We start from the raw sequence: 13,471 nt of genomic DNA, 5'->3' as shown, positions 1-13,471 counted from the left end.
TAAAGAATTTTGACTAGAAAAATATCGGGGAAACCAATGTCAACAACAGAATCTTCGAATTCATACGATATGATGTTGAACAGGCTTGAGTGAATTTCAACCAGCCAGTGTTGATAACTATTTCGTGACCTTCGTTTAAAAGTTAACTGTCGTTGTTATCAGAAACGTTGAACGAGATTCTCGTTTGTGAAACTTTATCTTCCATTTTACGCTTGGGAATTAATTAAATGACTAAGATTTCACCTGTTATCACACCGTAAGTTTGACAAAATACAATCTAAATTAATAGTTGCGCGTAATCATTTCCGTTTTAATATAAAACTGGGCAATATGGGGTTTCGTAAGTTGATTAGCCAACATGGCTGACTGATGCTGACGTCACGTAGTAATTTAAAATTGCGAAATCTGGATATAGGCACAAAATGCGTTTTAATAGTTTTTTACAAAAAAAAAAAAGTTTCTTTTCAAGCAAGTTTTTTTTACCGAAATTTTTTGCATTTAAAGAGAATTTGAATAAAAGAAAGAAAACAGAAAACGAAAAGTAAGTTGTGACTACGTTTTTATTGCGAAATGCGAATATAGGAAAGACGCAAAAAGCCTCATATAAGAACATATAAGGCTAACTTGCTATATTAGTAGAGTTTACTTTTAAAAATATATATGAATAAATTACAAGAAAACTGTTTTCGTTATGTGGTTTAAAATTTAACTAAATAAATTGATTACGTGGTGAAATAAAGAAAGTAACTCACACAAACAGGTGTGCCTTTCTCCTGTCGGATGGTGGAATGAGAGAGGGAAAGAGAAAGAAAAAATCACGTGTAGAAGGTTCGGTTATATACATATGGCATTGATTTCCATGAGAGGACAGAAACCGTTACGAAAAGGACGAGTTGAAAGCACAACGGCGGTTCTTGTTTCGACAGCAGAGAGAGAGAGAGAAAGAGAGAGAGAGAGAGAGAGAGAGAGAGAGAGAGAGAGAGAGAGAGAAGGGATGGTGGAAAGTTTCAGTTGAATTTAGTCGTAGGAAAGCAGGAATTTAAACAAATATTTTTCTTCATTAAATTTTCCTTTTCTCTTCCATTTCATATGGATACATTTTATTGAACGTTGGCTTTCTTTCTGGACATATTTATTTGGTAGAGAAAAGCCAGCAGTGTAGGGACGTCTTACTTTACCGAATACACATAATAACCAACGTATTTTATTACACGTTATATAAAAGAAATATTTTAATTGCTATATATGTTTAAATATAATTATCATTATGTATTTGATGTAAAGTTTACAGAGGAATAAAGTTTTCTGCCTATATGGCCTTTCTTACGTTGATAAGCGGACTGGTGTTGACGTCACGTGGTAATTTCAAATTTCGAAATCCAGATATAGAAACGAAACGCGTTTTCAAAGTTTTTGACGCAAATAAAAACCCAACCATTATTTTATTTATTTATTTATTTTTTTTTTTTTTTTGCGTCTCCTGTTTTTCGGACAATTTTTCACCGCAATTTTTTGCATTTAACGAGAATTTAAATAAAAGAAAGAAAACAACAAACGAAAAGGAAGTTTTCGGGAAGCTTGCTTTTTGACTTTTTCGTACCTCTGTGGATTGCAAAACAAACCCAAAATAGTATAGCATAATTATTTTTGTTTTGGACAGATGTTATAGGGATTCTACAAAGCGCATCTGCAAAACCTCTGCGGAACAGTTTGAGAACCACTGAACTTCATAGACAAACAAATGGAGGCCATCATCCAAGGCATTACTCCTTTTGCCTGATATACTCTCATTTGTGAGTGAATGCCGATGGGACCAACCAACCTATTTTTGCATCCATCTAAAGTGCCCCATTTTGGGAATCTGGGTTCATTTCATGAAGTTTTGTTTTTTTACTCTTTTTCATCATAGACAAGGCAAAGTGCCACTTGAAAAGTAAGGGGGTTACTATTTAGGATCGTGTTTAATGTGAAGAGTTTAGCTGCAAGATGTCTGTTCACATTTAAACTTCTGCAATTTAGTACAGTCAGGGATGTAGGAAACAGGGAGGAAATTCCAAAGTCTAGCATTCTGTGGGAAGAAACCGCTGGTAGATATTCTTTTGGTGCAAGTAGAACCCTGTTGTTGTCATCTTCGACAGACTCATTCCACCGGCGTAGATGGAAAGATGCTTGTGCTGTCTGTCCAAGGCCTATGACAGTGGCAAAGCTTTTGGGGATGTGTCATGACATGAGTTACCATTCCTTGGACAGGAGTTACTTCCCTTGAATAAAGCAGGTTCACATGCTTTTTCAGATGCATTACTTGTGAGCTACACATGCCTTTGTGTTGTCTCTAATTACTTTATACTAAACCAAACTTTAACATGGTGGCAGCAGTGAGATGATGATGATGATGATGATGATGATGATGATGATAATAATAATAATAATAATAATAATAATAATAATAATAATAATAATAATAATAATAATAAATGAACACGGAATATTACGGTAGACATGAACAGAGAACAATTAAGTTGCTCTGAAGTCTGACAGTATTTTTGTTACCGGAAGCGTGAAGCGTGAAAACCTGCATGCATTTATTATACACAAAGTACGCCATATTGAAATCTCGATCATTAAAACCGTAATTAATCTATTCTCTCTTTTGACAACTTCGTATTGCCCAAAACAATAATAAAGATGATGTCGAACCACACAAGTGAATCACTCATATGCTGGGAAATGTCAAATTTTTAAAACAACAGTGTCGGTTGTTTTTTCCCGTAAAAGGCATCTCTGAAAGGCATCTGCAGAAATTTTATTTTCCACCTTCTGTCTTTCCTTACCTCTCCCTTCCCTTCTTTACCCCCCCCCCCAATTTTCTTAGTGTATTTTATGCTGCTACTGCTTGTTATATCATGTGTTGAATGCGTGCCTTTCGATTGATAAAAGGACATGTGTGCGCCATTTTGTGGGAAGTTTTGAACACAAGAAAGAAGTCGGCTCACTATCCCACGTCAAGAGAAAAGACGTTAAAAATCGCAAGTTTAAACAAAAGAAACCAGTGGTTTGGTTTCCTTTTTTTCAATCGAGATTCGTCAAGGAAGATGACACAGAATTAATCAGAAAAGACTATTTAAAAAATCAGTTGTAAACGAAATTACAACGACCTCTTCACCGAGGAAGAAAGAACTATTTTAAGGCCTAGAATTGGTCTTGTAAAAAAAAAAGAATACTAACTCTAGTGAGGCGTTAGAATTCACGTCAAAAGGAAGCAAGAAATCTTCTATAGAAATACATTACACCACAGAAGATTTGGATTATTTTCTTGGATTACAGAACCAAGAGGATTGAAATTTTCTCGAATGAAAACATTTAAGTTAATGGCGCAAGGGAGGTAATTTACATACACCCTCTTTTAAAAAGATTAAGTGTTGACATGTTTTATTTAAGTTCTTTGACACGCAGTAAGCCCTGACTACACCTATATTCTTACCCCTACTATCCCTTACGATATTGTTAATGGAATTCTTTGAGAACCGCCAGAGGGACTAATTTGGCAGACACTGTTATTGGTGAACATAAAACTGACTATCTTTCTTTCCCTATTTACCTTTCGTTTTATTAAAAAAAAATTGTTTATCGTAGTATTATTTAATTTTTTTTTCCTTCTTGTGCAATGGGATAATCTTCATTGGACAGCATGATAAAATTCCCGTTAGACAGGCAAGTCGATCATATCTTTCTATCATCCAGAACAGAAGGCTTTAAGACGGTATAACTCGTGGTCATTTGAAAATGCAATCTAGAGGTAATTTGGGAGAAGTTTCGAGAACTTTCGATTTGCACCCTTCTACTTGCAAAATCATGCACAGAAAAAACCGAGAACATCGACGATTTTCTAGCGAGATGCAAGCTGCAGGCACAAAATTTTTTTTATTTTTTTTTATTCAATTTTCACCCCAAACAAGGCACAGTGCCACTTTGAAGCAGGGGGCTACTATCAGGGACTTAATTAGCGGGGTCATTATGAAGGGAGATGAGTAGAAAGATGTTTGTTAACATTACACTTGAACTTCTGCATATCATTGCAGTTGGGAAAGCAGAATCCCGGAAGGGAGTTCCAAAGACCCGCAGTTCTGGGGAAGAAACTATTGGGGTAAAAGGCTTTCTTGCACCTAGGGATCTCTACTGTAAAGGGATGAGACTTAGTAGCTTGTCGGGTTTGTCGGGGGTAGTTACGTCGGGGAGGTACAAGTGTTTGCAGTTCGTCAGAGCAGTCACCATTAAAGTATTTGTAGAACAGGCAGAGGGATGCAACATCTCGTCGATGGGACAGAGGCTGAAGCCTAGATGACAGTTCAGGACCTATCAGATTGGCGACTCTCTTTTGAACCCTGTCCAGGATCAGAGACGAAAGTGAGATGGAAGACTGAATAACTGACCAGATAATTGCTGGAACAAAATACTCAGAATCACAAAAACAGCTACGTAGCAAAACCAAGGTAAAATCTATGCCAGAAGTTCTCAATTTATGTAGGAGTTTAGAGGCCTCAGTGAATTATATGAGACAGATGGGCAAACTACAAGGGACGTGTGACAGCCAATTATACAATAAAACACAGATCAATGAATGCTGACACATGTAGTAAATGTGGACGTATCGATCCAAATGGAAACTGCCTGGCTCGAGACAGCATATGTTCATCTTGTGGTCAGAAGAATCACTGGGCTAGGGTTAGGATTAGGGTTAAAAAGTAAAAAGGAACCATGACAGCCAACCACAGATGAACAAGTCTATCAAGAACAAAGACTTCACACAGATACAGCATCCTTATAAAAACCGACAGAACTCTATTAACATTCAGGATAAATGACGACTTAATGTCCTTTTATTCAGTTAAAAAACATTAAAAAGAGCATTCGATCAGAGGCATTCGCCATATTGGATGTAATACTAGCAAACAGGACAGGGGCACACAAATTGAAAATTAAGGTGGACACAGGTGTGGAAGGAAATACACTCACCTTACACACATTCCAGCAAATGTTTCTGGAATGTATACACCAAAATAGACAACATTCCGGCATGACACAGAAAGAAACCGCAGTTCTCACGGTTTGCAACGGAGCCAGTATCTCACAACATGGTTCCGTACGAATTCAATGCATATACATGGGTGAATGCAGGTACGTTAAGTTTAATGTAGTAACCTCACAGGGAATATATTAGGACTACCCTCCTTCCAGTACTTGAAGTTAGTTATCTTACATTATTCCATCCAAAGAACAAAGCATGCCCCAGTCAATTGTACAGCAGGTGCTCCAGTTGCTCTTTTAATCAATACTTAATCCACTCGATGAAAGACCTGATGAAAGTATATTCAGATCAATTTCATCAGTTTGGTAATTTTGCAGAACACCACATTGTGCTTCCACCAAATAACCACCCGATAGTTCATGCACCCAGGGAATTCCCCATTCATATGAGGTATGAAATATAAACAAAACTGGATGAAATGCCAGGAAATAATCCACAAGATTGATTAGCCAATGGATTAATTAGCCAATGGATTGATTAGCCAATGGATTGAGTTAACAATATTGCATATGTGCACAAGAGCAACGTCAAACTGCGCTTATGTTTAGACATCAAAGATGTAAATAAGGAAATCATGTGTTGCCACCATAAGACACCAACAATGGAGGAACTTTCCCACAAATTATTTAGCGCTAAATTTTTATGTAAGCTTGATGCCAAAAATGGCTACACTCTGTCAAGCTAGATAGGGATTCACAGTTGTTGAGTACCTTCAATTCTCCCTTCGGAAGATATTCTTTTTGAAGAATGCCCTTTGGTTTAGTTACGTCTGAAAATTTTTTTCAACAGGAGATAGATATGATCATTGAAAAGTTCACAGGAACTTTTGTGTTAATCGATTTTGTGATTTTCTTTTGACAAAGCAAAGAGGAAGATGTCCACAGCCTACGAATCTTGATGAAGACAGCACAGACTGCAGATCTCACATTTAAGAGTAACAAATGTGCTATCAACCAGAAACAAGTCAAATTCTTTGGTGGTACCTTCAACGGAAACAGGATACACTCGGATCATCCAAAAGTTTAGCAAATAAAATCCCTCCCCAGTCCAGCTAATGTAACAGAGCTACAAAAGGTACTAGGAATCATTTCCTACATGGCACCTTTCATTCCTAGGCTATTGCACCTCACGGAAAACCTCAAGGAACTCCTCAAGAAGAAGCAATAGTCATCAGAAATTGTTGCAAAAGATAAAGGATTTTATATGCAAGAAAATTCTACTCTGTTATTATGACCCTTCTAAAACGTCCATAATACAAGTCGATGCATCATCTAGAGGCTTCGGAGCAGTCTTAATGCAAGATCACAAACCCATAGCCTTTGCTTCAAAATCCCTGACCCAAACAGAACAACACTACGCAAATATCAAGAATGGTATTTGGATGCAAATGATTTCGCACATACATTTACAGCTGTTCGTTCGAAGTTGAAAGTGACCACAAACTTTTGGGAATGATCTCAAGAACCTAACCGCAGCACCTCCATGAATTCAATGAATGATATTAAGATTCCAGGAATACGATCTGATCAGCAAATATCATCCAGACAAAGACATGCTACTCGTAGATGGACTATCCAGATTCCTCAACAATAAAACAAAGAAGGCATTGATGTTGACATTAAAGTAGACTTCATACAATTCTCTGTTGAAAAACTTATGCAGATTCGTCAAGCAATGAATACTGACACAACACTGTGTGACCTGAAGGAACAGATTCTTCAAGGGTGGCTAGAATTTCACAGAGAACTAAAGACATTCAACCGTACTGGTCTTATCGAGACAAGCTTTCTATTGAGAATGGCATTTTACTCAAAGATGACAGGATATTGATCCCTGAATCAATTTTACCTTAAGGATTGGGAAAATATAATATGGTCACCAATAAGCAATAAATGCCAGCTCAGAACAAATGTTATGTTTTCTGGAATGGCATAAATAACAACATTGACAAAGTAATACAGCAATGTACCAATGTATCAAAACACCGGAAATCTCAAATTGCTGAATGTCTACTAGACACTGTCCTCTAGTGTCTAAGGTCTCTCTGTACAGGGGTTTGTCAGAACAACCTGGCATGAGGATACTTTTTCCATAGAAATAAACTCTGACCAAATATTCAAAATCACATAGTATTCGCTGGCCAAATAAGATCTGCTCACTATGGCTAACCCACATTAGCTTTTACGAGGAATGGTGCACCTTCTCCAAGTGATGTTACCTCAAGTAATAGCACGAAGCTGGATACTCCGCCAGACTAGATAAATTCTTGTCCTGGAATCCAGTAAGACCAAGAGACCAAAATGAAAGATATACTACAATATATGAAAATAGTCAATCGGGGAGAGGAAAATTATGTTCTCAATTTCTTTACTAACTCAGTGTTTGAGAGATAAAGAACTTAAATGAAACATCTGAATATCTATGTATCTCATATAGAGTTCAAGTGTTAGCCCCAGGTTGTGGGGCCCTTGATTTTGGAGAACTTTGATTGAAGTAAAATAAAACAAAAAAATTGAATCCATCATGCTGCATGAGATTCCAGTATGACCATGACAAATTGTGGCCACTGATAGCTTCAATTTGAACAGACATAGCTACCTCCTCATTGTGGATTACTATTTTAAATACCCTTGGTCCACAAACTAAGGGAATTTTCCAGTGAAGAAGTTTGACCAAGCAAATCTTTGCTGAGCAAGAAGTTTCAGAAAGACTTATCAGCGACAATGGTTCACATTTCAGAGCATTTGTCAAAAAATGTGATTTTGAGCACATCACTTCCTCTCCCAGATTTTCCCAATCGAATGGCATAGCAGAACAGTGCATACACAGCATCAAGGTAGCTATGAAGAAGGCCACAGTTGGCAACCGAGACATAGATATGAGTCTAACATGTTTCCAAACTACCCCAATGTCATCCCATCTCCAAGAAAACTACTATTCAACCGTAAGCTGGTTAGCAATCTATCCATGAAATACCTCAACAGCAATACCCGGAAAGAGTAAATTCAGGATTGCCTCCTCCAGAGAAGGCAGCATGATCGATACACGACAACTGATACGAGTACAAAACCAAGGTACAAGAAAATGGACTCCAGCAGTTGTCAGACAAGCTTGCACTGAACCATGATCCTACATTGTTGAAACTACGACAGGACAGGTTCTTATTAAAAACTGCAGGAATCTAAAGAAAGATATCAGCAATGCTGATAAGACACAGACATTTTTACATGAAACATCCGCACATCACACTGCACATCCATACACCAATAATCCAAACACACATCATGTTGAAGCATCTAATGCATACAGCAGCATCAACATCTCATCTGAAGTAACCCACAAAGCTTCAAACAAAATTCAGTTGAGGGATAATACACCAACAAGAATAACTACTAGGTTGTGTCGTGTCATAAGACCCCCCCCCCACCAAATCTTACCTATAGGAAAGCTATATATGGTAACTTTCATTAGTGCATTAGTGAACTCTGCACAAACAATTCTTCTAATGAAAAAGGGATGTCTTGGTATGAGTTACTGTTCTTTGGACAAGAGTTACTTCCCTTGAATAAAGCGGGTTTACATGCTTTTTTGTATGCGTTTCTTGTAACCTACACATACCCTTGTGTTGTCTCTCATTACTTTACTAATCCAAACTTTAACAGGATGGTGGTCGCTGTGGCACCTCTTGATGTCCAAATAGGGGATGACGATTGTCATTGCTCTGTTTGTCATGCTCTGATTTTGCTATCACCTATCAAAGATTCCCCAACATTTCTGATAAACATTTTTTGGCTAGGAAAAAAGTGTAGTATCTGTTCTGATACTACACTTCACCTTTTTTGTTCTCGGTCAGTGGAGGAGAAATCCTTAATGACTGAGACAATTTTAATTTTTGTTCTTATTCAGAGTACCCCTTTTTGGGGAGCTGGATTTTTCCCGCACATTAAAAACCGACCTTGTGTCTAACTCTACCCTTGTGGGTGGTTGGGGGTGGGGGGGGGGAGTAAATAGAGACATTTATTATTAAAAAAATGTTAATATACCACTTATAAATGTGTAATAATATTGCCCCAAAATCTTCAATGTCATTTGTTTCATTTTGTCAAAAATTCATTTATATCACTTGATAATAATCTTGTCGAGAATTACCTCATATATCAAAAAAAAAAATAAATTAAAAATTGTATGAGTTACAATTTATCAAGATCCAGAGGCCACTCAAGGATAAGCGTTAAGTGTTAGGTAGATGGTGAGACAACAAGATCAGTTATGGTGGAACTTAGGTATGATTAGATTACAAACCCTTGTATCCCCTCGACATAAATACCCCCAACAAACTTGACGGGCAGCAAAATCCCACCCCTACACAGTAGAGATCCCTAGATGTAAGAAGGCCTTCTACTCCAATAGTTTCTTCCCTAGAACTTCTAGACTCTGGAACTCCTTTCCAGGTTCATATTTTCCCAACTGTACTGACATGCAGAAGTTCAAGTGTAATGTGAACAGACATCTTGCTGCTCGACTCCCTGCAACTACTGTCCCCGCTAGTAGTCCCCTACATCAAAGTGGCATTGTGCCTTGTTTCGGGTGAAAATGGAATTAAAAAAAAAACTCAATAGGCATTTATTCACATTAGACTTGAAGACAACCATGTTATAAGCAAACAAACGGTATTGGATTCCATGGACAAACAGTTCTAGGAAAAAAACTCTGTTCATAGAATTTTCGTTTAGTTTTGGGTACAGATAGGGAGTGAGGAAAGTTGTTGTCGGTTGTTTCCATGAGACACATATTTTTTTGTGAACGTTTTACAGTATGTACCCATGATAGAAATGTACACGTCATATTCCAAAAATCATAAAATTTAATCATTATTTAAAAAAAAAAAAATCAAATTTTATGAGTGTACGAGGAGTGACTGTTTCAGTGCTTCATTACCCGCTATTTTGTAAAATATCTCAACAAAGGGAGATAACTCAACAATACCTCATTCTTACCAGATTTATGTTGTAATGCCTACTAATTCTTATTAATAGCTTACAAATGATTTTCTTTAGAAAACTAAAACTACTGGATCAATCTGTATGATTTTTAGAATATGATATTTTCATTTCGTAACAGGTACGTATGTCATACAGATTTTGTCTTTATTTTTGTTTTTCTAATATAATGGGGAAGGACTTCTGGGCAATGACTAATGAATCCGTTGTACGGACTACGGCTTTCATTTTTCGTTTTGTCTTTGTGAATATGAATAATAAATTGTTGAATTAAAAAAAAAAATGCTAGCCCCCCCCGCCTTTCAACCAAAATGAGATTCTATCTTTGAGGTGATTACATTCATCAGTATGCCCTGTATTTAAGAATTCAGGTGATCGCTCATCCCCCTCTCAGTACAGGCCAATAAGTCTCCTGTGCGTCATGAGTAAGTTGTTGGAATCTGTGTTAAATACAGAAGTAATCAAACATCTCAACAAAAATAACCTTCTTAGTGACACTCAATATGGTTTCCGTTCTGCTAGTTATATCTCATAGGATTCGCAAATCTCTCGACGGAGGCCACCTTTCTAGGGCAATTGCTCTTGACATATCTAAGGCCTTTGATAGGGTATGGCATAAAGGTTTACTTCATAAGATCTCTAGCTATGGTATAGCTGGAAATGTCTTCTCAATTATTAAATCATTTCTTTCTGATAGGTTCATAAGAGTAGTAGTTGAGGAGCAAAAATCAGAAGCTCACAGTATTAATGCCGGTGTCCCTCAGGGGTCCATCCTGGGCCCAACTTTTTTCCTGATCTATATTAATGATCTTCCAAATCACATCCTTACATCATTTGTAGACATTTATGCTGACGACACTACCATTTATGGTAGCACATCTAAGACAGTAAACGACCAAGTTCTCTCCAATTCTCTCTCCTCTGATCTTGAGCACGTAGTACAATGGGGAAAGGAGTGGCTGGTTACTTTTAATGCATCTAAAACCAAGCTTCTCTCTTTATATCATCAACATTCTGATCCACATCTGGCATCAATTGAAATAAATGGCTCTCGTCTTCAGGAGGCCTCAAGTTTTGACAAGCTTCTGGGCTTGACCTTTACTCCTGATCTTAAATGGAACACGTACATCAAATCTGTTGCCAAGGCCGCTGGAAAAATGGTGGGATCTTTCTATCGATCCGGTAGATATCTTACTGCTGATGCTATTCTCTATCTATATAAGAGCCAGGTACGTCCAAGGATGGAATACAGTTGCCACATATGGGCAGGAGCTGCTAGAAAGGACTTGTCCTGCCTTGATAGAGTTCAAAATAGACTTCGTAGCCTCGTAGGAGATGTCCTTTTCTCTTCCTTGCAACCTCTATCTCACAGAAGAGATGTTGCGAGTTTGTCTCTGATGTATCGTTATTTTCATGGAAGGTGTTCAACTGAGCTTCAATCTATGGTCCCCCTCGCCAAACTTTCACAAGAAACACTCGTCTAGCTGTACACACTATCAATAATTCCCCCCACTCTTTATCTGTGCCTAAACCTAAACGTAGATTCCATGAACAAAGCTTCTTTCTTAGAACTGCTCGCCTGTGGAATTGTCTTCCGTTTTCCTGCTTTCCGGCTGACTACAATATGGTTGTGTTCAAGTCTAACGTAAATAAGTTCTTGATGAGCCGTTCTATATAAATTATCAAATTTACCAAATTTTCATTACTAATGATTACTATATTGTCCAATGTCTACTGTACACTCTTTAACCCTTATCCTTGAGTGGCCTCTTGGCCTTGATAAGTGGTGATGCCTATGTAAAAAAAAAAAAAAAAAATGTGAACACTCAACAACAAAAACAGCGGACATAACAGGGCCGGTTTTTTTTTTCGCATTGCCAGTCAGACTTAGGGTTGGTGTTAAGATTAATGAAGGAATGTTTTGTTTTGTAACGATTTATTGGAATAAAACTTGTTGAAAATGAAAGGCAAAAATGGGCGCTTAATTAACCCTAACACACTGACACTAAGTCCGTGTGGCAATGCCAAAAAAGATGTAAACGGTGCATGAAATGGACGTATTGGCGTCCATTTTTGTATTGCCACCCGAACTTAGGGTTAACGCTAAAGCTTTAATAAAGGGCTTGTTCTTTCAGACAATTTATTAAAATAAAAATTGTTTAATGAAAATAAAGAAACACATGCCCATTTATTAATGCTAACCCTAACCTTAAGACCGAGTAAAAATAAATAAATAAATGAACGGGAATATTTTACGGGATTGGCGATCAATTTCGCTTTTTTGTGTGTGCCCTAAATTCAAATTTCCTTTTTTAGAGAAGCTGATTTTTCTCCGCGAAAAAAAAGTCTAGTCTTACCGTCATAGGAACGGTAAACAACATCTGTAAAAGTACAATTTAAAAATTTAAATAAAATTAAAACCATTGCAGTTTGTTATCGAAATTAATGGCAGGCAATCAGTGAATCACATAAATAAAATTATTCGTAAGAAATAAATTTCATGTAATTTTTGCATGGTTTTTACTGTTGAAATCAATTTCCATTCGTCTTTGTTTACATTCTTCGTCAGCTGATCATTCTGCTTCACGATGAATGCCCTGAAAAAGTCACTCCTGATTAATGTTTAGCAGTTATAAAAATGTTATTCTAAAAAACAAAACAAAAAACAAACAAAAAAAAAACCCAGCCAAGTACGTTTGCATGTATGGTAAATATTAATCAGTAGTGACTTTTCCAGAGAATTCATCGTGAAGCAAGCACTCAACAAGCAGTAAGCACTGAATGATCAGCGGACGAAGAATGTAAACAAAGACCAGTGGCCACGTGCTAATAAATGAATATGTTAAATCTACCTCTTTCGTCATTTTTGTTGTGTATTTTGTTGAATATTTCAGGTCAAAGATGGAGTCCGATTTTTATGAGATGAGAAATGAAATCGTTTCACAAAAACATACATTTGTTGCGTTCGTTCAAAATGGCCGCGTTGGCCTTAGCAACGAACAATAAACAAAATATACGACACAGATACTGCTTTTAAACCGGACAAAACCGACACCGTTTATCTCTCTCCTACAGCAAGATGATTTCTTCTTCTTTTTTTTATTTTTTTAATAACCTAAGTTCGACTGGCAGTCGTGAAACCATTAGTACCAGTTCCATGAACACACACACACACACACACACACACACACACACACACACACACACACTCAAAAATAAATAATACAACAACAACAACAACAACAACAACAACAACATAAAAGAGATTAACGGTCTTAAAATGCTATAATGTCTCGGAAATGAGGAATTATTCTATGTTAATTTATATGCAAAACTGATCCCCAACTCTAAATTCTGAAATAAACGTTTTTGCTTTTTTAAATTA

General features: G+C 37.0%; 1 protein-coding gene across 4 annotated transcripts in view; it reads right to left on the bottom strand.

The window, feature by feature from the left end:
- The window catches only part of LOC145263101 (dynein axonemal assembly factor 19-like), a 30,090-nt gene that overhangs the window by 15,094 nt on the left and 1,525 nt on the right, over positions 1–13,471 (bottom strand). The window contains exon 1 of one of the 4 annotated variants that reach the window (XM_080120028.1): positions 12,939–13,094. The exons of 2 other annotated variants lie outside the window; for them this stretch is intronic. In XM_080120028.1, the coding sequence (XP_079976154.1) occupies positions 12,939–12,950 (12 nt within the window). In that variant the 5' untranslated portion in view covers positions 12,951–13,094. Of the gene's footprint in view, positions 1–752; positions 933–12,938; positions 13,095–13,471 lie in introns of those variants that run through there. One more of the 4 variants, XM_080120029.1, reaches the window with a different exon arrangement.

The sequence above is a fragment of the Euprymna scolopes genome, chromosome 38 (genome assembly GCF_053919585.1).
Source record: "Euprymna scolopes isolate OS-2025 chromosome 38, ASM5391958v1, whole genome shotgun sequence".
Taxonomy (NCBI): domain Eukaryota; kingdom Metazoa; phylum Mollusca; class Cephalopoda; order Sepiida; family Sepiolidae; genus Euprymna; species Euprymna scolopes.
This window is presented reverse-complemented; position numbering and strand designations above follow the sequence as displayed.